We start from the raw sequence: 27,084 nt of genomic DNA on the forward strand, positions 1-27,084 counted from the left end.
ACTGGAGAGAGGAGGCACAGGTGACTGCAGCCCCCGTTAGCGTCACTGCAGGGGGTCTGGACTGCAGCACAGAGGAGGATCACATGATCAGATCACATGATCAGATCACATTCACAGACATGGAGACAGGTGTGCTGCTCGTGTTGTACTCACTGTACGGCTGTCGGTGCGACTCCAGGACCTGGATGTCCATCGGGGAGTAGATCCCGCTCAGGATCTCTCTGGTTTTGTCTCCGCTGTGTTTGTTACAGGCGTGGATGGAGCGAGTCTGCCAGTCAGTCCAGTACAGGGTCTCCTGGGACAGCGTCAGGGCGAAGGGGTGTGTCAGAGTTCCCTCCACCACTGTCTCCCTGCAGGACACAAAAGAAGCAGATCAGACTCAATGGGTGTCTTAAAACCTGAAGATGTCGATTTTTATCCACTTCAGATCTGTTCCACTGGAAACTATGACTATAATTTGTCAAGCTTAGATGCTCTGCTACTCATACGTGAGTTGTGAAGACATCAGAAGGTTATTTTTGACTTGGTTTATATTTTTTTGTCAAAGGTTGAACATGTCAGATGTACTGAAGAACATTATAAAACTACTTTAGAGAAAGAAAACAGGAACATCTACTTTACTTTGTTGTTAGCAGGCGTGTTGCAGGTGATCTACTCAGACTGCGTGCTCAGCTGATAACAGGAGCAAACTGCCCCCTTTAAATGAGGATGTTTTGGAGTTTGGAGAGCAGAGTGTCCGTAAAGGAAAAACTTAAGTTGAAGCCACAGAGGTGGGGAAATCAGATGTACACAGGCTGTTCACAGGCTGCTGCACAGGAGGTCAGAGGTGTGTTCAAAGGCTTCCGCCCTCTGCCGTGATACTCCAACCATTGCTGCGCACACGAAGCAGCTGGGCAGTGCTGTACCTGTGCTGACATTGATCAAAATTCCCCTGGAAACAGCCTGGAGGTTATTTAGTGGCAGTTGTCCTTCAACTGAGCTAACGGCAGATGAAGAGGGAGGTTCATCTCCTGCGCTCTCTGACAGTCCAACTGTGTGGATACACACATGCAAAAATCACCCTCGTCTTTCAACGACCTCAGCCTCAGTTTGTGACATTGTGCCAGTTTGCACCTGCCTTTCTAATGAGCTAAATAAAGACGCGAAAGAAGCACCCACCAACAGTTTCAGGTTAGATAAATCACTCTGAGTGCTAAATGATTATATTTGCATCTCCTCCTCCCTGATATGATTAGCTAATCAAACATCTGTCAAAACATGAACCAATGAATTCAACCAAAATTCTATAAAGCATGTGTCAAAATTGTATGAAGGAAAAATTATTTCACTATATATATATATATATATATATATATATATATATATATATATATATATATATATATATATATATATATATATATATATATATATATATACACATATATATATATCTTCATCATGTCATTCCCCAGGCCTAGCTGACACGCATGATCAGTTTGTAGTGTTAGGAAGAGCTGCTCCTGCTGGCTCGTTCAGCCAACAGGCTGTAATACGCTAAGATGCTGAGGTCTGTGTCACATGCTGTGACTCCATTTCACCATGAACTGGTGACAAACTCAAGAAGACACACGTTTAGGATGAGCGTGCTGATCTTCATCCACTCAGGACAGGAACAGTCAGGTAGATCAGCTGTGGATCCAGCGTATGGTCTTCAGAGCAGACTGATCTGACATGGTGGTGCACGCAAACAGAAATCTGAATATCTGATTGAACGTCACACTCAAGTCTGACTGAGGCCCTGGAGGTAAGGTCAGGACCCTGGTGAGTCTTCTTATGGGGACCATGAATGAAAAGTACACAGTCTTCAGAGCTTTGCTCAATTTAAACTTCACAACTCTTTACACTGTTTCATGAAAGCAGCGCGAGGCCTCGGAGAACGCTGCTTTTCTTTTCTGCACCTTTAAGAGCGAACTCCAGCTAACAGCATGAGGTGTGCCAGAGAGGCGAGAGTGTGTGCGCTGTGTGTGTGTGTGTTGGATCAGGAGAAAGTGATTTTTTTCTTAAACATACTTTAAGAATCGCTTACAGGAAAATGCACACTCACACAAACACACACACACACACACACACACACACACACACACTCAAAGCGGCACACGATCAAAGAAGCTCGTATTTAGAATATCAACACAGCAGAAACTGGCTTTCATCAATCATCGTTTTCAACTGTGTGTGTGTGTGTGTGTGTGTGTGTGTGTGTGTGTGTGTGTGTGTGTGTGTGTGTGTGTGTGTGTGTGTGTGTGTGTGTGTGTGTGTGTGTGTGTGTGTGTGTGTGTGTGTGTGCTGTAACTGCATTAGTGTCTGCCAGCAGTGGTTAACGGAAAACAGAAAGAACAAATTTTAACCAACTCCAGATTTCAAAGCTCTGTTCAGCCAGTGTGTGTGAGTGTGTGCGTGGTGTGTGTGAGTGTGTGTGTGTGTGTGTGTGTGTGTGTGTGCAGGCTAATAGGCAAACAGCTAAATGAGTTCATCACTCAGGCTGTCAGGTAGATGCAGATTGAGCTGTCACTTCTAATTGAGTTGTACGTGAGTGTTTGTGTGTGTGAGTGTGTGTGTGTCTCTGATCCTCACACACCTACAGACGTACTGTATCCTGACAGCATGATTGATTCTGCGGTCCCATAGAAATATTGTGTTGTTCTGCTGGGAGCAGTCAGAGTGTGTGGCTGCCATAGGAACCAAGTTTTCCTGTGTTTCCAACACGTCACAGGTTTCCACTCGGAGAGACGGAGACGAGGACAACAGGAGTCCACGGTGGAGCGGTGAGTTCATGAATGGTGTCTAATTCCCTAAACCTTGGAGCCCTCCATACTGAGGACACTGGTGGTTTATTCAGACTGCACGGCTCGGCCAAGTTTTTAAAAAACCTTTGACTACAGCAGGAGTCTGCATCCTTTACTATCAAAGAGCCATTTTCCCTCTTCTTCCACCAATGAAAGGTCGTCTGGAGCCACAAAACAACTACAGCCTGGAACGTTTTATAAGTTCTATTAGGGTGCACGATAATGGATCGTTTTTTGCCGATACCCGATACTCCAATATTTAACAGCTCATTGGGCTAAGACTGATATTTTTCTTTGCACATAATTTCAGAGATCATCAACTCTCTGCTGTATTAGAAGTAGAATATTGTGATATGGTGCATACGCTTATCACATCTGTTATCTCACATTCATGTCTTGTGCAAAATAAGAAAAATACATTCCTTATACTGAAGATTTATTTAGGACAATTGCTTTCAAAAAAAACAAAAACAAAAGTAAATCCTACTTGAAAGCTGGATGATGCTCTCTCTGAGAAATACTACACACAACCAGGGTAAATTTGGCCAATTTCATATTTCAGACTGCTGCTTAAATTCATGTTTAAAGGGGACATATCATGCTTGTTTGTCCTTTTCACTATGCCAGACTAGGATGCCTGTAAAGCACTTCTGCCCTCAGCACAAGTCATTTAGTTCCTTCATTGCCCCACAATAGCGTTCTCAATATCCTCAGTTTAGGTCATTCTGAAGATCTCATTGAAAAGCTCTGTTTCCAGAATGACCTCCAGTAACCTCGCAACGTCACAGCCCTTTGTGCTCTGATTGGTCAGTTCTATCAGAGGTGCAGAGGGGGTAGAGCCAGGGGTTTTTGCAGCATGGCAGTATTTACAAAATCCCCACATTGAATGGAGCAGACCGAGCGAGTTTGCTGTTTGCCAAAACTTCACCGTAAGGCGTTGATAGCACTAATAAAATGGCAGAGTGAAGGATACGTCCTTTTGTATTGGACCCTGAGTCAGACCTGGACGGTTCTGCAGCTCAGGAGGAAGAAAATCCACCTGGACACAGATCATCTCAGGACGCTTCAGTGTGGTGAGTCAAACCGGTACTGTAACATGTATAGTTATACGTTAATACTTGGCTCTTGGTGGGTGTATTCCTCGGTGGCGGTTGTGTGACTAACTGACACCACAGAGGAGGAGCTGCTTTATCAGATTACTCCAATAAAAAGAAAGGATCGTCGTGTTGTCACAACGTTTGAAATCTCACGGCCATCTGGCAATGACCTATTTTCAGAGGCATAAAATCTTATTCTAGGATATCAGAAAAAATACAATATCTCATTTTTTGAAAATTCAGGGGGTGAAAGGTCTTGTTTTCAAATTTATTACATTATATGTAAGTATTAAATCAGGGATCAGAATGATATGTCCCCTTTAATTCAGGCGTCAAATATGTAACTTCTCAGTCTAAACTGTACAAACAAAATCACAAAAAGTTTAAAAAATATCTGAAGCTTCAGACCAGTGTTTTAACGGTTTATTATATCAGCAGAATTTGAGGGGTCGGCCGACATCCGATATTTTATTTTCAAAACAATATCAGCCAATACCGATGATATGCCAATAATATTGTGCATCCAATGTTTTATTCTTTCTCTGTTTTTACCTGTTATAACAAAAGAAAAGTCCAAACAGAAGAGTAGTGTGCATGTGTTATTACACTACAGGCTCAGCACTTTTGTTACATTATCAACCTTTTTTTTTTTCTATTTCAGGTTTTATTGCATTTTTTTCTTTCACATTACAGGTAGTTGTTGCGTTTCAGGCTCTAACAGGTCTTCTTAAGTCCTTTCATATTTGTGTCAAATTGATAAAATAGAAACTAGCCCACTGTAATATATTAAATAATACACAGCCACAACTTAGCAGCTAAAAAAAAGGAAAGAGAAAATCTGGATTATTTGTGACTACAGTCCATTTCAGTGTGCTGCTGTGTGTTTTTCTTTATGTCAGGGCTGTAAGATTTGACTTTGATCTTAATTTTCCTTAACAGTTCCAAAATCCATCTTTTGTTTTTCTTCAGTTTAGTAATTTTTAGTAAATGCTTCGTGCTCATTATGAAAATGTTTTTCAATGAATTTTTTTTGTTGTTTGCTAATTTCTCACCACAAGTCATTTGCATATTTCAGCAGACAAGTTAGTAAAACTTTTTTCTGAAATTGCTGATGAAGGTGTCACCTTGAACTCCAGGATAACTACGCAACAAAACACACAAAAGCTAAATTAATAAGAATTAGATTAGGAAATAACTTTTTTTAATCATAATGATTTTTTTTTTTTTGTCAAGGCCAGAAGGAGCCACTACAAGGTGGCTGAAGAGCCGCAGCTACAAGGTGGCTGAAGAGCCGCAGCTACAAGGTGGCTGAAGAGCCGCAGCTACAAGGTGGCTGAAGAGCCGCAGCTACAAGGTGGCTGAAGAGCCGCAGCTCGCAGACCCCTGGACCACAATCATTCAATATCAGGTCATGTCAGTGACCTCCACTACAGAGTCATGTCTGTTGTTAGTGCAGTGACATAGGGCAGCAGAGTGTTAAACACAAAACAATGGTTCTGATTGGTCCATGAGGCCTAAACATTTCGTTTTCACTCAGCTGAGATGGTCAGTCAGTGTTTTATTTTTAACGATGACCTCTCTTTCTACAGTGCATCCTGATCCTCCATCCAAATGTTCTCATTTGCTTCTGCTGGAGTTTTCTCCAGAGAAACTGTGGAAGCTTGAGAATGAAATGATTTCACAGATGTTTGGATTCTGGAGGACGAACAGCAGTTCTTTATGTGCTTCACTTCGCCATGAAACCTTTTGGCACTTTGTTCTCCTCCTCCTGAGGTTACAATCCAGAAACAGAGCTTTTTCAATATTTAGCTTCAGTAAAAAACAACTGTCTGGAAACTTCCACAAAGAGGGAGATGGAGGGAGGCTTGGTGGATGAAGAAAGAGGGAGAAAGGGGAAGGGGGGGAGTGATAAGATGCCTGAAGGAGAGAGGGAAAGATTGATGCAGTGGGAGTGTGTGTTGAGCTGTGTGTGGAGCTGTGTATTGAGCTGTGTGTGGAGCTGTGTGTGGAGCTGTGTGTTGAGCTGTGTGTGGAGCTGTGTGTGTTTTGACTGGGGCCTCCATACCTCAGCTCTGTTTGTGTTGGACAGCCCTCTCATACTCGCTGTATTTTTCTTTCATTCTGTCTGAGCAGCTCGTTTTCTGCTCCCCTCCTCCAGGTCTTTGTTACAGAGGGTGAAACGCTGAGAACTTTCTGCTCATCTGCAAAGTTAAAACAAAAGGTCCTCCTCAAGTTTTCTCTATCATCTGTAGACGCTGAGCTGATGCTGTGTGAATGAGCTGGAATATCAGACTGAACGAGCAAACAGTCCAGGAACACTGAGTTCAGCTAGCTGCTAATCAGAGCTAGCGTGAACAGTAAACGATCTCTGTGCACAGACTGACAACTCATCTGATATTTATATGAATAAATCTCTGAGTGGTTAAAGACGTGCTGGAATGTTTTTTTTTTTTTTTTTTAATTTAAACATGTGACTTTATGAGGACTGACTCACTGCTGGAGACAGGCTCTAGTGGACACTTCAGGAACTGCAAACCATAGAGCTATGTAACTGTACTGGTACATACCTTACCTCGGTGCGTTGTATCCAGTAAAAAGCTGACTTGAACAAAGAAAATTTGTTTCCATCTGATCTTCATTTGATTCCAAACACACGCCTCACTAAAAGTACTTTATGACAGTGTGTGTGCGACTCCAGGCCAGAAGGGGGCGAAGGAGTTCAATTAAAACAGATTCTCCTCAGGGCATCTTTAAAGTGAGGCCTATTCCTTCATGCTGACTGGGTTACTGTTCTTTAAGAGGATCGCTGAGTGTTATCCCACAGCTTGTTTACATTTATATAATAACACACTTTGTGGAAAGGCTAAGAGATGCCCTTAATTAAAAACTGAAGGTAAAGTGATGAAAGGGTCATGATGTTTGTCCTGATATCTACGTGGTAAAGTCAGACGTTAAAAAAAAAGAAAGCAGAGTAACTTGTAAGTTACTTTTCCAATGCAGTAACTAGTAAAGTAATCCCATTATAGTTTACAGGAGTAGCTACTAATTTGTAGACAGACTTCTGTGTTGCCCACGTATCCAGAAAATCAAACAGCTGCTATCTGCAGCCATCATCTCTGGTGTTTTCTCAGCTTTAACTCTGACTCACCTCCACCTCCACCTCTGCTCTCTGATCGTAGTCGTCTGGAGGAAATATTTCTCATGAGCTCAGCTCTGAATATGACCTGTTTGATTTAAGGTATTGATCTATTTCACTGTGTTACTCATGAATTGATGTAAAGGTGTACTCAGGATCATTCCCTCATCCTGATCAGTGTGTGTATCTACTCTCTGCTCTGATTCATACTTAAATAAATGTCCAGAGTTAATAAACCAAGTCACTCACAGCTGTGTGTGATCTTAATGGGGAGGGAGGAGGAAATAAAACACTACACATGCTCCACCAAAGTTCCTGGTCATCTGGAAGCACCACTCCCCATGAAAGCAGTAAACTAATCCCCCAAAACTAAATGTAGACCCTCCTTTCTGCAGTGGGAAAGCACAGAGTTCCTTTTATAGTCCCCTGTTTTTCTGAAGTTCCTGCAGTCAAGAAGAACCTAACGTAACATCACACACCAGGACCTCGTTGTCACTCCTTCAGGATCAGTATGAGTCTACTGGTGAGATTTCAGACTTCACTTCCTCATGGTTTCTCCATCAGACATGATCCTGCTTTAAACTGCTGTAGACTGTTCACGATCTGTTCCTCTGACTTTCTGTGACTCACTGACTGATTCAGATCCTTTAACCAGCTAAATGATGTCTCTCAATATGACTATGGTCTAAAAGAGGATTCTGTGACTCCTATGTAGAAAAGTTTTGGGCTGGAAATAAGTTATTGTTTTCTCTGCTTACTAAAAAGTGCAGACTAGCTTCAGCTGTGATTATTCCCCACAGCATGGGACGTACAGATAAATCCAGATTTCATTTTCATTTGTTCCCTCATTGTAGTAGTTTTATCCCTCAGCCTCTCATTTGCAGTATGGAAGCTTACTTCACTGTCAGGGAGAAAGCTACGCTCTGATTGGCTGGCTGGTTTCAACTGTAGATTAACTAATGTGGTTCACTACATCCAACAATGTAAAGTAGGAAAGACAGGAACATTTTTCTGGTTCATTAAAAAACAGTCAGCATGACCTGACTTTAATCTACAACAGTTCATTTTTCAGCTTCTCAAACCTCCACTACCACTGACCATGAGGAACAGCTCCTTCACCAAATGCGAGCTCAGAGTTATTCCTCAGACTGCGCAGAGAGAAAGCTGCTCAGCAGCAGACTCAGACTCCTCAGAGCTGCTGCTGCACAGAACACAACACAACTCATCACACCTCAGAGCTGAGCAGACGGTCTGAAACCCCCTCAGTGGGTCTGATGGTATTTTTCCAACACAGGCAGCTCTGGGCACCATAAATTTGTGATAGTGCTCACCTCATGGGGCTTTGATCACACACAAACCTTCGTACACACACAAACATAAAGCCAGGGTCTTTACCGTGCCGTTCCGTCCAGGTTGGCTCTGTGGATGAAGCTGAGTTTGGCGTCGGCCCAGTACAGCTTCTGTTCCAGCAGGTCGATGGTCAGACCGTTGGGCCAGTAAATCTCCCGGTCCACGATCACTTTCCTGAGACGGAGAGATGCCATCAGCTCACAGCTGCTCATCATGAGGTGCTCACCACGTACCTCAGTCCTGTAAAGGTGTGTGTAGATCTCACCTGTTACTGCCGTCCATCCCTGCACGCTCTATCCTGGGCTCCTCACCCCAGTCTGTCCAGTACATGTAGCTAGGCCCAGAAGGAGAGGAATGTTAACAGTAAGGAAAAAGCAGAGGAATGCACATTAAAGAAAAGAAAAAACAAAAAACAGAAAAAAAATAAAAAGGGAAAAACAAAAACGAGAAAAGCAAAGAAACTAAAAAAAGCAGATAAAAAGGAAAAACAGAGGAACACAGAAGACAAAGAACAAGGAGAAACAAAGAGGAAAAACTGAAATAAAAGAAAAAGAGAAAAAATAAAAACAGAGAAACACACATTTAAAAAGAAAAGAAAAACAGGAAAAAAAATGGAAAAAACAAAACAGAAAATCAAAGAAACTTAAAAACAGATAAAAAGGAAAAACAGAGGAACACAGAAGACAAAAAATAAGGAGAAAACAGCTATAAAAAAGAAAACAAAGAGGAAAAATTAAAAACAGAGAAACACACACTTAAAAAAAGAAAAGAAAAACAGGGAAAAAATAAAGAGGGAAAAACATAAACAGAGAATAAAGAAGCTTTAAAAAACAGGTAAAAATGAAAAACAGAGGAACACAGAAGACAACAAATAAGGGGGAAAAAAAAAACAAAAAAAAGAGAAAAAGAGACAAAATAAGAACATAGAAAACCAAAGGAAAATCAGAAAAAAACAGAGAAAAATAGAAAGACAGAGAAAAGGAGAAAAACAAAATAAGAGAGAAAATAACAACAGAGAAAAAAAATGAAAAACAGACATATTAATAACAAAGAAAAAACAAAGATAATTGAAAAACACAGAAAAACAGAGAAAAGCTGATAAGCAAAATAAAAAAGGGAGAATGAGAGATACTCAAAAGAGAATAATCTTAGAAAAACAAAGGGAAAAATAAAAAACTGAAACAGATAAAATTAAAACAGAGAAAAGCAGCAAATCAGAACAAAAAGAATGAAACACTTAAAAACAGAAAAAAAAGAAAGTTAGAAGAACAGAGAAAAAGAGAGAAAATTAAATCAGAGAAAAAAAAAGAAAAAAGGAAAATCAAAACAATAAGATAATAACAGAGAAAAAGAGAAAAAACTTTGAAAAAACTGTCCAAGCATTGCCTTCATTGCAATATGCTTTACAACATAACTCTAAACTATGATTCCATACAGCTTGATGCTATGTTTGATAAGCTAATATGAAATGTGATGTGATGCATTTTTCACTTGAACAGGGGAAGATAAGAAGTTTCACGCTCTATGTGTGTGTGTGTGTGTGTGTGTGTGTGTGTGTGTGTGTGTGTGTGTGTGTGTGTGTGTGTGTGTGTGCGTGTGTGTGTGTGTGCGTGCGCGCGCACGCGCGTGTGTGTGTGTGTGTGTGTGTGTGTGTTTTACCGTTGAGAAGGGTTGAGGGCGATGGCCCTGGGCTGGTCCAGGTCCATCCAGAACAGAACCTTCCTGGACGAGCCGTCCAAGTTTGCCACTTCAATCCGGTTGGTCTCTGAGTCCGTCCAGTAAAGCTTCCTCCCTAACCAATCACAGGCCAGCCCATCAGGACTGTCCAGGCCTGAGACCACCACACTCTGCCCCGTCCCCAGAGCCTCCTTCAGGGCTGCATCCAGAGAGCAAACAGAGCGGTGAGGAAGAGGAGGGTTCACTCAGAGGCAGCAGAACAAAGAACCAGAATCAGACTTACAGTTGGACGACGGGTTCCAGTGCGTCTGTTTGATGGCTTCCTCGCTGACGTCCGTCCAGAATATCAGACCTTCAGAGTACAGGAAGTCCACCGCTGCAGCATCCTCCAGGTCGCTGACAACGATGGCCGACTCACCCCGGACACCATCAGCGTCTACGAGCCGCACATCACGACGATTTGCAAAGAGGAGGAGAGGAGATCCTGAGGAGGAGGAAACATTTAAAGATTAAACTCCTTCATGGTCTAACAGACTGATCAGCTTTTTACATCACAGACAGGAACACTGCTGATCTATATCTGTTAATCCATCTTGGCAACACTGCTAACAACAACTTCACTTCCTTGTTACCTGCTCACATGACACAGGAGTGACCAATCAGAGGCCAAAATCTAACTCTGTGTAAATGCAGGGAAAGCTGGGAAATCACACTCTGCAGATATTGGTCACAGATATGAGGTGCTGTAGGCTTCTCAAAGTTGTTGACTCCCTCTGTAAACACTGTAAACACATTTAAACTAAAGTTAATATCTAAACTCACTTCAGGGTTTAATCTTTCATACGGAACAGGAACAGTGGGGTCTAAAGGGTTAATACCTGGTAGTGATTTTTTTCAGTTATTGACCACTGTGTGTTTAAGACAACCAACAATGATTTTTAAACTCATCATGGTGGTGTTCAGGTTGGATCTTACAGGTGCTCTCTTTAGAGGTAAATCAGAGTCCAAAATAAAAACACAAACAAACCATGATTACTCGACCAGTGGAAAAAATCAATGGTAGTTTAGTCAACATTAAAATAACCATTGGTAGCAGCTCCAGTGAAGCTCCAGTCAGGAAGAAACAGAACAATCTTTATTTTGTCCTCATGTTTTTTTATCTAAGCATTCATCTGGATGGCCCCCTTCAAAATAAGACACAACCATAGACTGACAGGAAGACTTGTTTTCAGACTTTTCAGAATTTTCCTCTGTTAGAAAGAGAAACTGATTTTTAAAAATGTGTCTAAAGAAAGTAAGTAAAACCCTGTAGTCATAAACTCTACCCAAATATGAACAATAAAAATCATCTCTAAAAAGTTAAACAAGAAACCCTGTGCAGATCTGAAGCTAAACAACTGTAAGAAAGAAACCCTGAAAGTCTGTGGAGGTTAATCCACACACACACACACACACACACACACACACACACACACACACACACACACACACACACACACACACACACACACACACACACACACACACACACACACACACTTTACTGATATTGTCTGAATCTGACACTATAGTACAGCAGACCTGGAGCCTGCTGGACGTCTGGTACCTGCTGCCTCACACCTCTTGTGGTCACTGTATGACTTAAATAACTTGCAGCTCTCCTCTGGGGTAGCAAACATATGTTTCTTCAAAGTCACCTCGCACACATGCCAAAAACATGTCAAAAACATTTTTTTTCCTTTTGCCTGCAAAACGCAGATATGAAAATGTCTCTTTGCTCAAAGTGTCACGCTTAGTGACAGCTCCAGTCTGTCCTACCTGAGACTACAACAACACCACAGTCTGCACACTGCTGAGATCTGAGGCACATCCTCTTCATCAATGTATGCATCCACCATGTAAACCTGACCTGGGACAACGTTTTTCTGAATGCAGAGAAACATGCAGTCATGGTGCAGCCTATCATCCAGCTGATATCGTGTGTGTGTGTGGGCAGACACAGAGGGTTAGCAGGTGGTGAACAGACTTTACATGAACATGTCACTTCTCTCTGAACCTGTTTTATAAAGTCAGTAAAGTCATTTTCTGTAGATGATCATTGAAAGTGGTCCACAGAGAGTTTTAAAGCTTAGACCCACTTTTGTTTTCAGGGCTTGTTTTTCGGTGAGACACTAGCTTCACTTTTTGGCGCAGTACCACTGGTAATCATTAAAACAGCCTCAACAAGAACCATCTGCAGCAGCAGACTGGTTTCATCTGAGGTCAGACACATTTGTAAAGGGACAGTTCACATTTAATGCAAGATGTAATCACGCAAAACCCTCTAAGACTTTCTCAGTAGTTCTATCCTCAAGAATTTTAAAAGCGGTTAAAGCAGCAGAGAGCTACGCTAAGATCACCATTTGTATATATCGTCCAGGTTTGCGTAAGAGAAATGTCATCACACCACACAATCGCAGGGGTTTTTCTCAATATTTCTGCATCCACACTTTGGTTCACTTATGAGGAACGTTCCCAGCAGCGCAGGCAGGAAGAAGCCCAGGTAGAAGTCAGGGTAAAGATCCATGTTCAGGAATCTGTGTGGAAACAGCTGATGCTCTGCTCACCAACATGAACCCTCTTACATCACAGGCAAACTTTAGAAATGTGTGTCAGATGAAGAAAAAACATTTTGCCTCTCAGTTTATTTCTCCCTGAGCAGTACGCTCAGAGTGTGTCAGTGTGAGTCAGTGTGTGTCAGTGTGTGAGCAGTGGATGTCCCAGCAGCTGTGACAGCCTGTGGTTTGGTTCTGGCCGGGTGGCAGAGCTGTGGTTTGGCCGGGCTCGGCCTCCTGTGATCCCTCAGCGTGAGCACACAGTCAATCTGTCAATCTGTGCCACAACAGCTCCCTGTCCTCAAACAAACACCGAGCAACATCCAGCATCCTCCATTCATCATCAGTCAGTCCCTGATGAAGAGCAGGAACACCAGGGAGGCTCTGAACCCTGAACCCGTCTGTTTACTGTCCACACACACACACACACACACACACACACACACACACACACACACACACACACACACACACACACACACACACACACACACACACACACACCCACGCTCCTGTGACCACAGCTCCTGTACCAGCTGCAGCTCATCATGCACAGACTCAGCAACTTTAACAGAGACACATCGGACGACAGAGAGCTGCCTGTGAAAACACACCACTGACTGAGTGATGGAGTGAATAAAGTCACTGCTCCTGCTTTAAATGACTGCCATGTTCATAAACAGGTGTCAGAGTCTGCACCATAAAGAAGAGGGTTTATTTTTTACCAACAATCAGCTGACAGTGACTCCGCAGTCATAAACGGTAATTGCGCCTTCTGCTCTGCAGCATCATCAGTCTGAAAGCAGAGTCAGGTAGACCAGCAACTCCTGCTGGAGAGGTGTGCAGTATGTGGAGCAGAGAGCTCCTGCTGCAGCCAGCACTACGGTCACTGTATGAGGCGTGCACTCTGACCTCAGAGCCATGATAGCGTCCTGTTAGCCTCCTTTATAAACAACTGGCTCCAGATACCTCTGAGCCCGTCAGGGTTTATCTGAGGTTTATGTTTTTGATGTCTTCTGTACCCTGACATCTCTATAGAAAGCAGAGTGAAATACTGGACTAAATGAAATGACACAAATAAAAAATAACATACATGAATTTATAAATAAACACATAAATGAACCATGTGAGCAGTCCTTAGACCATCTGTCCACACAGAAACAGAGTCCAGAGGTCCTGAGGAGCAGAACCAGAGAGGGAGTGAGAGCAGACCACACAGAGAGGGTCTCCTCAGGTCAGCGGTGTCCTTACAGAGTCCCTCCTCTGAGGATTAGAGACGGCAGACCTCTGAGGGACACGTAAGGTTTCCTAAAGACACAGAGGACGAGTCCAGACTGCAGAGCCCAGACACCGCACGCTCCCAACACAGAGACCTGACACACACACACATACACACACACACACACACATACACACACACACACACACACACACACACACACACACACACAAACACACACACACACACACACACACACACACACACACACACACACAAACACACACACACACACACACACACAAACACACACACACACACACACACACACACACACACACACACACACACACACACACACACACACACACACACACACACACACACACACACACACACAGTCTGAATATACATCTGTAACCTCTGTTTTCAGCTCGTCATTCAATGTGCTGATTTTTGATTTAATGAGGTTTGGACATGAGTAAAGGTACGCACAGGTTAAGCTCTGCAGCCTTATTATGAAGGTGACCCCGTGAGCACGGCAAGAAAACACATTGGCATGTAGGGATGGGTACCAAATTAGATACTTCTATAGGTACCGACTAGGGCTGAACGATTTTAAGAAAAGATTGAAATGTCTGACAGATATTGTGATTTCAATTTGATTTACGATTTTCTTCAAATCAAGCTTTGGGATATTCACATGTAGGGCTGAACGATTTTAGGAAAAGATCTAATTTTTCTGGCAGATATTGCAATTCACGATTTTTTAATCATCAATAGTGATGATAAATAATCTGTTTTCATCAACTTCTACTCCTAAACAGAGGCTTTGTGTTGTTGACCTGCTTACCAGCACTTTTAACAAATAGATTGTCTACAAATTTGGAAAACAGAATGTGTATAATACTTGACACAACAGATCCTGAGTCAGTCAGGAGCGCTGCAAAAAATTGCTGCTTTGGCGATCTCAAAATTGCATTGTCTAAAATTGCGATTTCGATCTGAAAACGATAAATTGTTCAGCCCTAGTACCGACCGAATTCTGCCAGAAGTACCGGGTACCGATTAACATAAAATCAAATGGTACCATGTTTAGGCACCTAAATGCATCCTTGTGACCGTGAGGGAGTGGAAGAGTAAGTAATTTTCCATAATGGACATGAACACAGCACTGCTAGGTTATCTATTGAAAAATAAATATTTTAAATTGAATTTTTTTAAATATTTTTTATTAAACAAATTGATATTTTTTACCACATAAACACAAAAAAGTACCGAAAATTGGTACCGTTGAGTACTGGTACCAATTGCAAGGTACCGGGCATCGGTACTGTATCGTTTCACATGTGAAAGATACCATCCCTATTGGCATGTAAACCTCATTCTGTGGATTTTGTTCTGGAACTCTTAGTTTTGACTTTTTCACCATACAATGCAACAAAGATGTGTCAAGAAAGATGACATCATCTGTGAGTGTGTGCATGTGAGTGTGAATGTGAATAACTATAGAGACACAGCGCTCCACAGACCAGAAGATGAACATTTAGTTAAAGACAGTCAGCAGATTTAGCGGCACAGGCACATCCCGGTACCCCTAACCCTAACCCTAACCCTAACCCCTTTCTATCTGTTGTTGTCCAGTTCATGTATGACAACTGAAGTGACGCACAGATCAGAGTGTGACGTCAGCACTTCAATTGAAAACCTTGGCTGTTTACACGCTGGTGGCTGCAGTGTTTAAGGAAAATCCCACTATGGACGCCGTTTTCATGAGTTCCTGTTTTACGTTGGCTTAACGCCTCTGTGTAAAAGAGCAGCCGAAACGCAACAACACTTTTGTGTTTTACCCTAAAACCGTTGTCGTGTAGACAGCCCCTTGGAAACTTCTCTAAGACACTCTTTTTTTGAAAGCTGCCACCCCCAGTATGACCCCCTATCACTCACACACACACACACACACACACACACACACACACACACACACACACACACACACACACACACACACACACACACACACACACACACACGTGTTTTGTTCTCCCTGCAGAGAGCTGACGGGCTCCCTCAGTTTGCTTCTTATCACAGCCCATCTCAATACAATGCTAGGCTAGTTTGTGTGTGTGTGTGTTTGTTTGTGTGTGTGTGTGTGTGTGTGTGTGTGTGTGTGTGTGTGTGTGTGTGTGTGTGTGTGTGTGTGTGATTTGTTGGAAGGAAGGAGGGGATTTTTTTCACACCTGGGACAGGAAAAATGTATGCAGCGGTCTGTAAGTGCATACAGAGAGTGTTTGTGCTGCCTGACCGTGTGTTGGAATAATTAGGGGTGTGTGTGTGTGTGTGGATTAACCTCCACAGACTTTCAGGGTTTCTTCCTTACAGTTGTTAAGCTTCAGACAGGGTTTCTTGTTTAACTTTTTTTAATGTATCTATTTATTTAACTATATCAGTTTCTCTTTCTAACAGAGGATTGTGATGACCAGAGGAAAGTCTGAAAACAAGTCTTCCTGTCAGTCTATGGTTGTGTCTTATTTTGAAGGGGGCCATCCAGATGAATGCTTAGATAAAAAAACATGAGGACAAAATAAAGATTGTTCTGTTTCTTCCTGACTGGAGCTTCACTGGAGCTGCTACCAATGATTATTTTAATGTTGACTAAACAAGAAGAAAGAAAAAAACTTTGAGCTAACTTTTATTTCTCTAAATCACGTTATCAGGAGCACTGGGAGCTGACAGGCTGTCCATGCAGAGATGCAGAGCCTCTGTCAGCGCCCAGCGCCACTAAAAAGAACAGGAGTGGACTGATTCTTAATTTGACAGCACAAATCTAAATTTGTTCATGAAAAACTCTGAGATGTGAAAAAAAAATCTGAAGAAACTCTGGATGTTGTGTTTTAGAAAAGAAGCAGGGGCAGTATCCTGAGTGCCGCGTTAAACCTCACAAAGGTCATACTTTCTCTCCACACTGCATCCAGTCCTTCCTCCCTCTGCTCCTCTCTCCGTCCTCCTGTCCTTCTCTCCTCTCAGCCGTTCCTCTCTCATTCCTCCGCCCTCCCATTTCCTCTGACTTCTCTGGGTTTGCATGAAATTCAAACAGGCCAGCAGCAGCGCTCTGCAGTTTCACACCAGTGCAACACAAACAGGAAAAGATATCAATCTCTTCCTAACATTCCTCCTCTGCACTGTCACCAAATCTCTTCTCCTGACCTCCACTCTCTGAGCAGACTCCCGTCTCCCTCCACCTGCAGGCTCCAGCTGGAGATCCTCTAATCTGCTGAGTCTCAATGATCAGGGTTTGGATTTATTTCACAGACGAGAACTTCATCATCTAATCTGCTGACGGCTGCGCTGGTGCTCCTTTAATCACAGCCCACTTCAAGAAGAATTTCAAATGTTTCTCTTTCCTGGTTTGTTCAAACATTGTACCTTCTTGAATGGCCTGGTGTAGATTAGCATTAGCATTAGCACTGAAGCCAATCTGCTGTCAGTCAGTCTCCTGGAGCCTTGCCCTGCTTTTGTTGATGTTGAGCGTTCCTCCGTGCAAACAAAACAAGAGGCTGACACGCAGCCTGAGAGCGCTGAATGCAGTGAATGCAGTGAATGCAGTGAATGTAGCGGTGCATACGGTGCAGCTGGATGGTGGAGGAGTGAAAATCACTCATCAGGTGCTCTGAGAGTGGACAGATGAAGGGTTTCAGAGTTAGACAGCTTTAATAAGACAAGCTTTGCGTGCTAAAAACCAAAGTTGCCTAAAAGTGTCAAATGTGTGAAAATCTGACCCTGTGGGATCATCTTACACTAGGAATGTCCAGATACAAATGTTTTGACTTTCGATCCAATTTTTTCACATTAGGTTTTACAGATACTGATAATGATTCGACACTGATCCCTTTCTCTGATAAATCCCGTACTCCTTTGGGTGATTCCGTTGTACAAATCATATTTGTTGTATTAAAGTGAGCCCTGTTGGTACTAGAGCCCGACCGATTATGCTTGTCACTGATTAATCGACATAGGCCAAAATGTTGCTTATCATAAAAATTTTTGCTCCATGGAGATTCTGTCACTCCTGTTCCTGTGTGTCTGTGTGTTGGGCTGCACACTACCCTAGTGCCCGCCCCCTCCATCCACCATTATCTAATGTAAGACTATAATACGGTATTTTAACGTTGTGTTAGTTGCTTTCATGAGAGATAAACAGAGATAAATGCTACTGTTAATTCACACGTCCACCATTATCTAATGTAGTGTTTCTCAACCCTGGTCCTGGGGACCCCTGCCCTGCATGTTTTTAATGTTCCCCACTCCAACACACCTGATTCTAATGATCAGCTCGTCATCAAGCTCTGCTGGAGCCTGATAACAAGCCATTCATTTGAATCAGGTGTGCTGGAGTGGGGTAACATCTAAAACATGCAGGGCAGGGGGTCCTCCAGGACCAGGGTTGGGTAACACTGATCTAATGTAAGACTATAATACGGCGTTTTAACGTTGCGTAAGTTGCTCATTGTGTGTTTACTTTTTTTTTTTCATACTTACTGTTTAAAGTTTGACTTATTTATTTAAGGTGTTTACTGTTTAACATCTTTATTTATTGTTGTGTTTACAGCTTGTTCTTATTTATCATTGGTTTACACTACAGTTACAGTCTTGTGTTGAAAGTTTAATAATTAAAGTTCCTTGTTTTAATTTAATAGTGTTCTGTCTCTGTCTTAAATCATATGGGTATTATAATAATTTGTGTTCATATACAGTATATATCCTGTCTATATCAATGAATTAATCATATGTATCAGCCCATATATCGGATATCGGTCGATATATCGAATATCGGCCGATATATTGGATATCTGCTTTTTTTTGCCCCCAGTATCAGTATCGACATCAGCCAATCACATATCGGTCGGGCTCTAGTTGGTACCTCCTCGAGGAACACTCACTTTACAATTGTTGTAAGACACTTTTTTACTACCATTTTCATTTTTTTTCTTCTTTTTGCCCCTGCTCTTCAAAAAGTCTGTGCACCCCACTGCACCAGGGTGTTTCTTGTTCTGAGTTTTTTTTTTTTCTAGTGTTGCGAACTACAAACTGATCGACCTGTCACAATCTTATGAGTGTTGATCTAATGGCACAAAACTAATTTGTGCAAGAGTACTGGAAAGAAGTAGCTGATTGGATTGGTGCAGATATCCTAGTTTGTTGATATGCTTTTTCAGTGTTATAGCACACTTTAACAATTGTCTTTAAATTATTTCACACACCCCCAAGCTATGGTTCCCTGGCCCCTTGGGGTCCTGGGACCTAGGGATGGGTACCTTTCACATTTGAAACGATACAGTACCGATACCCAATACCTGGCAATCGGTACCGGTACTCACATAACAACTTTTCGGTACTTTTTTGTGTTTATGTGGTAAAAAATATTAGTTTAATAATAAAATATTACATTTTTCAATTTAACATATTTATTCTTCAATATATTACCTTGCAATGCTGTGTTCATGTCCAATATGGAAAATCTCCTACTCTTCCACTCCCTCACAGTCACAAATTGTATTTAGGTACCTAAACATGGTACCTTTTGGTTTTACGTGAATCGGTACCCGGTGCTTTTGACAGAATCCGGTCGGTACCTATAAAAGTACCTAATTCGGTACCCATCCCTACTGGGACCCCACTTTGAGAAACACTGTTCTACGGTATGCAAGGTTAATGCCACACATCTGTCACTGCACATTAACTTCATGGTTTTGTCTAAGTAATTACAGACGTCACTTTTCTTGACTGACATGTCTCAGGTGTAGCAGACAGTTCTGTTTTCGTTGAACTTTTGCTTTTGGTGTAACCGCATGTTCCCAGAGAATTTCTGTAGCTGCCATGAAACAGTTGTTTTTGTTGAAATCTGGCTCAGTGTGCTGAAGCTGTGGCCGGAGAAGTCAAAAGCTTGTATCCAGTTAATGATTTTCATACCTTCTTTCTTCAAAGCAGCTGGGTCACACATGAAGAGCTACAGGAGCACAGTTTACTGTTCTTAAATCAGATGACAATAAAGTCATCAGCTGACACCAGAGCAAAAGCAGAGAGGACTGAAAACCTCCAGAGAAATGTAGAGGAGTCAGAGTTTTAGCTCCTTTGATTCCTGATGGATGAATGTCAGTGTCTAACAAAACAGTTGGAAAACTCTGACTCCATTCCTAAACGCTAGATCTTTTTTTTTCTTTAAAGACCAAAAAGAAACAGATTTTTTATTTCTAGTGTTCTGATTTTTACCGCTGAGCTGCAGACCTGAGTGTGATTCATGAACACCACACACACATATTTACACAGCACTACAATCTGCTCGTGCTCACACACACTTGCGCACACACTCTCACATACTGTTGTGATGTTTGCTGGGCGCTGTTCTGACACAGTGTTGGTGCTTTCACTGAGTGTGTGTGAAGTGTGTGTGAAGTATGTGTGACAGTGGATGTCTCAGAGTTGTTGTTGAACATGTTTACAGTCGTGTTGTGCTGCTGACCTTTGACCCTCATAAAGTCTGACAGATCAGTGTCTGTGGGTTCATCTTTTATGACTGTCTACCTGATAACAAGTTTTTCAAGGTGTGATTGTGTGTGATTTTTACCGCTCAGTCACATTTGGCCTGACATAAACTCTAGGAGAGGTCACTACACAGAGATAAAAGTTTATTGATTGAAGGATGAACCTTACTTTAAGTCACATAAAAAGAAAATACTCTTTGTGTGGACACCATGGCTCTGTTTTCAATCTCTGGATTCAAAGAGAGCGTTACAGATGAGGAAGGATAGGAGAAGAGAAGGACAGTGTTTCACTTTTACAACGGTCCTTAAATGCACCTGCAGTGACAGACACACAGCTCACTGCACTCTGAACTGTATCTTCATTTTTGTTGATAAAGAGTTTCATCCAAACACTCACATGTCTTAATAAATGTGTCTAACCGATCACCAAACACAGATAGATGGAGCAGAAGACACTGAGCTGTTCATTCAAAAAAAGACACCCAAATGTAAAATATGAAAAAAGATTCAGCCCAGGAGCTGGTTTGGATTTGACCCCAACAGTTACTGAAGGTTAAAAACATCAACGAACACAGGAACAGAGGAAGTGAGAGGTTGTACCCACAGAACACCTGTTACAGGTAAGTGACACAGCTAACTCAGTGTGTGTGTTAAAGGTTTATCATGTGATAAAAATCTGAACAACCAACCTTTAAGTTCATTCACTTCAAAAAGTAAAAATCTGCTCAGGGAGCTGAAGAGATTTGGGGGTACTCCTGAAAAAAAAACAGATCCCTGTGCTGTGAAGACAAACACAAACCTGTCGGAAACTTTCCTCTAAAGCTGTGGATCGTTCTCACACAAACAGCAGACACCTGAAATATTAATCTCTTTTTTATGCCCTCTTTGTTTTATCCACCTAAAGCTTAATGAACACTTTATGAGGAGCGTTTCTCACCATGACAGCGCTCTGTTAATCTTTACGTCTGTTTTTGAGCTCCAGCTGAAGCTCAAAGTTAGCTTCTGCTGAAGTTACGTCATGTCTGTGTTTCTCAGACTCCTGGCCACCTGCCTGTTGTTTTTTCATATATCTGATAAAACAAAGGTAAAATAGGAAAAACAAATCTTTCTCTTAGTCGTGTAAACATTACCTTTTTAATCGATAAACTGATGTCACAGCTTCTTCAGACCATTACATCTTCTATTTGACCACAGCTAGCCAACACAAACTGATTCTGACTCATTCTGAATTATTATCCCTTTTTTCTAGTAAAATTAAGTTCTTTCCTGTTAGTTTGGACAAGAGAGTTAAGACCCCAACTCTTCACAAGTGTTCATCTTTTAATATGTCCAGCAACCAGGGCCTTCATCCTGCTCTCAAATGGTAGTAATCATGACAAATATTTGTATGGCACTTTTCTATAAAGGTAACAGAAGACAATGAAAGCAAAGTTAGAATATTAAACATTGGGAAAAAAAATTAAATAACCTCTTTTAGTACTAAGCTGCGTCTTGAGTTGAGAATAGGGCTGAACGATTTTGGAAAATAATCTAATCGCGATTTTTTTCGACCAATATTGCGATTGTGATTTAGCATACGATTTTTGAGGGGGACGTTTATCTTCTGCATTATTCACTTAACACAAGTTTTTTAGTCATTTTACAGTATGACTTACCAACAAAAGATACTGATAGTATTTAAACAAGTTTTTTTTTGCATTTCTTAGTCAAAAAAGAAAACGAAACACTGTGAAATTTTACTGACCTCCAGTTGTCAGTAAGAGTAACAAACCATACAGAAAAAAGTGACCAAGGGGTATGGCTCTACGATTTACTGGATGGATCTTTGTAGCCTACGGGTTGTTGTTTTTTTTTTTTTGCCAGAAAAAAACAGCATTTTGACTTTTGCTGATTTTAAGGGACAATAGGTATAAGTTACTATATTCCCTCCAGGTCTGTATACATGAAAGTTTTTTTTTTCTAATTGCAGCCTTTGCGATTTGAAAATTGCATTCTACTACATTGTGATGTAAAATCGATTAATTGTTCAGCCCTAGTTGAGAAATAAAAAAAGAACTTTTTGTGCAGGTCACTAACTAGGATGGAGGATCTCAAACTGGGTCCTTGCTCAGAGGAGGTAAGAGCTCAACAACAAATAGCTAAGTCCATGTCATGCCTTAAACATGATTACAAAACCTAAAAATCTGGTCTAAAAGCAACAGGTGGCTAGTGTTTAAACGTAACACAGGTTGATGAGGGTACGTTTTCAGTTTTAGTTTTGAGTCGAGCTGTTGGAACCGTCTGAAGGCGGTGGATGATTTCTGATCTGAAATCTAACTGGTGTGTACTGAATTATGCTAAAATAAAAGTCCAAGGTCTTTTTAAGAAGCTTTATTTGATAATTCTTTCTGAATTTTCCTGATCAGACTTCTTTTTTCCTGCTGGGTTAGGGTTACACAATTTCAGATTTTTCATCATTGAGTTGGAGTAAGATGTAAAACTTTATCAGACGCCACCTTTACTCCTAAGTCATACGTGTAGCTTCTTTGTTTGATTTTATTATACTGATGTTGTCTTGTTGAATTATTAGTTTTAATTTTTAAACAATCTGTGTATTTCTTATTCTAATAAACTGTGTGGTGCAGCCACGGTGCAGCCATTAGCAGCAAAAAAATAACTCATTTAATCACATTTACAGTTTATATGTCTTTGCTTGAATAATTTACCTGTTTTGTTGTTGTTTTTTTATTTTAGTCTGCTGTCATATTTGTTTGTTCTGTCTTTTGAACAGTTTCTCCTGCTTATGTCTGGATCGCTTCTTGCAGCTCAGCTTGTTTAATCCGAGACGCACTCAGTCCCTGGACTCTGTCAAACACAGGTCTGATACACCTTTATTTACAGCTGTACCCACACAAGTTCTCATCTACACCTGCTCAATCCTCAGTTTACTATTTGGAGTCAGTCTTTTTATTTGCTCTTTTTGTTACTCTTTTAAATCATGTGTAAAGCACCTTGACTCACTCTGTTTGAATGATGCTTGATAAATAAACCTCCTCTCATATTTGAACAGACTTTGACCTGACTACTCTGAGCACAGATTCTAAAAACTACCCCAGTCACTGATTAAATGCTCAGAGTCGCCTCAACAGGTCTTCGGGCTGATATGTGAGACACAGATTTGGGTTTGATGAAGTATTTTCATCTGACAGAGAGGTACACATGAGCTGGCAGCGGGTTACTGTGCATTATAAACATTAAAACAGCATTATAACAGCACCATAACAGCTTTAAATATGAGAACACTGAGCTGAAGGTGGGAGCAGACTGGGAGACTCGCAGCCCTGATGTAATGCCTCCATGCATCCATATGAGAGGTGGCGAAGCTCCGCCTCTGACTGCACACTCTCACATTAAACATTTAGACCACAGACGATCAGGAGGAGAAAGTAAAGATTTAAATAGACACAAACCCGAACTCTGGGAGTCCATCAGTGTTTCTACACCCCGAACAAACACAAAAACCAGAACCCCGTCCCCTCTGAGAGCAGAAAGTCAGCCTGACACCCGACACCGAGCAGGAATGGCTGGAGCAGCCGAGGCCCCTCAGACCAGAGCTGCTCCAAACTTCACTTCTGCTCCGACGCACACTAACTACAAAAGCTGCACCGGCGGGCGAAAACACGAAGAGTGTGTTTACAACCACACTACTCCTTCCTCCACTAATCACTACACACACCAACGATGCAAAGTTTCAGACTTTCACCGCAGCTATTGTGTTGTTGCACCCTTGGGACATAAAAACTGAACTTTGAGAGCAATCACAGCCCGCTGCGCTCGGCTCGGCTCGGCTCACTAAGGAGTCCAGCCCGAGCCGAGGCTCGCATCGGGTCCTGCTCTCCTATGAACGCTTCTTTCTCTCTTCTGCTCGGTTATTATTCTGCTTTCTCGGTTATTTTCCCACAGAGCCGCTCGCAGAGGATCGTGCTGTAACAAAAAGGGAACATACCGTGCGCCGCGGACAGAAGGCAGCTCCATAGCAGCAGCACTGCTCCCATTTCAGCTCGTGCGCGCTTTAAATCCATAGTTTCCTCTCCATGTTGGCCGTTTCTCTGCTGTAAACTTATGAAAAGATCCGCAGCTCTGACTCTTCATGAACACAGCCCGGCCTCAGCGCGCTCCGCTGCTGCTGCTGCTCACTGTGAGAGTGTCTGCACGCGCCTCTGCCTCTGTCTGTGTGTCTGTGTGTGTGAGAGAGTGTGTGAGTGTGTGTGTGTGGAGCCTCTACTCTCTCCTTACTTTTTTTCCCTCACTTAAGGCGCTCGTGCTTCTTCAGACTTTGGACTGTCGAGCTCGCGCACGGAGAAAGAAAGAGGGGGGCGGCGTGAGGTGACGTCATCCGACACGAGGCAGTGGAGTTGATTTATATCTGAAATGAAAAGTGAACACACTGCTTTGCCTAAACAATTCATTTTTACCTACCCCAAACCAAGAAGTGCTTTAAATGATACATTCATAATGTAAAGTACATGTACTTATATATTTTATTTCAACATCTATATTTTATTTTTCTTAATTTATTTTCTTTTTATTTTACCCCATTACATCTTCCTGAACAGTCTGATTGTCTGTAATTTGTTATCTGTTAAATAAACATTAACAAAAAAAAGGGATACACCCACCAAAAAAAGAAGAAAAAAAGACTAATATCAGAAATAATCCAAATACGCATTTGAATAAAAACAACAAGGTAAAGTTTTAGTTATAACACACCAGAAGACCTGACAGCGATCAAAGAATAAAACATTAATATCAAAAAAGGAGAAAGAGATCAAAACAGAAAATAATTCAATACAGCACACATTTACTGAATATGATAAGGTCTGTGGTCAGATCAGAAAAACTGGGGGGTTAGGGACAGCTGTAACACGGGTTAATTGTGACACTTGCAAATTTTCTAACAACATAACTTTATTTACCCTCTATAGAAAACAGTATATAGGTCTAACCATTATTGTTGTGGTGTTTTTTCCCTTGTCTTTTTCCCCCTTTTTCTTTCTTTGTCTTTTTCTTTTTTAAATTTAGCTAAGTATTAACTAATTAGCATCTTCTCAGTAAATCAAATAAATAAATAAATAGATAGTTCTAATGCTTATGATCAGAAGCATTGCATTATTATGATAACAATTATATTGATAATGCCCATAATAATGATAATAATAATAATAATTACAGGAATGGCCATCACTATGGTTATAGAAATGATAAAAAGCTGATAATCTTAAGTTATATGAGTGATAAAGTCAATCCAAATTAAGCTAGAGGGTACTTCCTTGAAACTAGGAACTGTACCTTTATAACCATGTATGTATCTTAGATTCCATCCATCCATCCATTTCCTTAACTTCTTATCCTGTACAGGGTCATAGGTGGCTGGAGCGTATCCCAGCTATCATTGGGCGAGAGGCGGGTTTCACCCTGGACTGGTCGCCAGCCAATCACAGAGCAGACACAGAGACAGACAGTTCACATTCACACACTCACTCACACCTAGTGATAATTTAGAGTGTTCAATTAACCTGGTGAGCATGTTTTTGGACTGTGGGAGGAAGACAGAGTACCTGGAGAGAACCCGCGCATGCATGGGAAGAACATGCAAATTCCACACAGAAAGGCCCACCGGCCAAGCTGGGAATCAAACCGGTGACCATCTTGCTGTGAGGCTGCAGCAGCGCTGTGCATTGCGCCACCATGCAGCCCCTATGTCTTTAACTGTCCAACAAATAGCACAGGTGTTTTTGTCTCTATAACGTTGCAAATAAGAAACAATCCAAACAGAGTGTAGCAGAGTCTAAAGAGAAGCTCTGCGGGGGTCAGCCATCACCTAGTCTCATACAGTAGGGTAAGAAGAGAATGTCATACAGTTCATCTGGAGGACACAAGTTTCAACAGTCATGTCTGGGTTTAATGCTGAGGGCAGCTGAGCACTTCTCTTTATGGAACAGATGTCTACAAGCAACTCCCTCTGATTGATACAATAACCTTCAAAAACTCCACCACATTACAAACATGAATGATTTCACGTTAAAATGAATATTGTATAAACATTAAACACACACCTTTAAGGATTTCTTTTTATGTGAAAAACTATATGGCACTCATTCATGATTCATCTTTATTCATTTAAATAAATAAAATAAATATGCCACATGAGGGCATGAATTCTCCGACAGGACAAAAATGGGCAGAATATAATTCATAAAGGGTCATTCCTAAAGTACCTCAGTGTGTTTCTATTCCTAAAGGAGCTTAGTGTATTTCAATTCTTAAAGCAGCTCAGTGTGTTTCTTTTCTTAAAGCATACCTGTCAAGTTTTGGATTTGAAAACAAGGGAAATTTTCTAGCGCTTGCTGTGAGCTGTCCCACCACCTCAACCAAGCTCCAGTATCCCTTACTTTTTAAGGCAGGAGTACAAGATATCTAAAAAAAACAACAACTTGTCAACAGCTTACGAATTAGTTAGGTGATCGGAATCTGATAGGCCTACGTTTGTTGACATTAAAATGCTGTGAATATTCCTACATTAAAATAAAGCCTAGATGAAAAACAAAAGAGTATATGAAGCACATTTATTCATTTTACATATTTTTCACTTCATTTACAAGTCA

At 41.5% G+C, this 27,084-nt stretch overlaps 1 protein-coding gene across 1 annotated transcript in view; it reads right to left on the reverse strand.

Moving 5' to 3' along the window:
* The window catches only part of lrp5 (low density lipoprotein receptor-related protein 5), a 79,217-nt gene extending 54,533 nt beyond the window's left edge, over nt 1–24,684 (reverse strand). The window contains exons 1-7 of the mRNA XM_074677283.1: nt 24,426–24,684; nt 10,369–10,569; nt 10,068–10,284; nt 8,674–8,742; nt 8,454–8,582; nt 154–350; nt 1–61 (exon numbers count right to left, since the gene is read on the reverse strand). The exon at nt 1–61 is cut by the window's left edge and continues 71 nt beyond it. Coding sequence (XP_074533384.1) covers nt 1–61; nt 154–350; nt 8,454–8,582; nt 8,674–8,742; nt 10,068–10,284; nt 10,369–10,569; nt 24,426–24,501 — 950 coding nt within the window. The 5' untranslated portion in view covers nt 24,502–24,684. The remainder of the gene's footprint in view (nt 62–153; nt 351–8,453; nt 8,583–8,673; nt 8,743–10,067; nt 10,285–10,368; nt 10,570–24,425) is intronic.
* Between the last annotated feature and the right edge of the window lie 2,400 nt (nt 24,685–27,084).

The sequence above is a fragment of the Halichoeres trimaculatus genome, unplaced genomic scaffold, assembly GCF_033239565.1.
Source record: "Halichoeres trimaculatus isolate MK-OKI-2021-1 unplaced genomic scaffold, fHalTri1.1 fHalTri1_scaffold_10, whole genome shotgun sequence".
Lineage (NCBI taxonomy): Eukaryota > Metazoa > Chordata > Actinopteri > Labriformes > Labridae > Halichoeres > Halichoeres trimaculatus.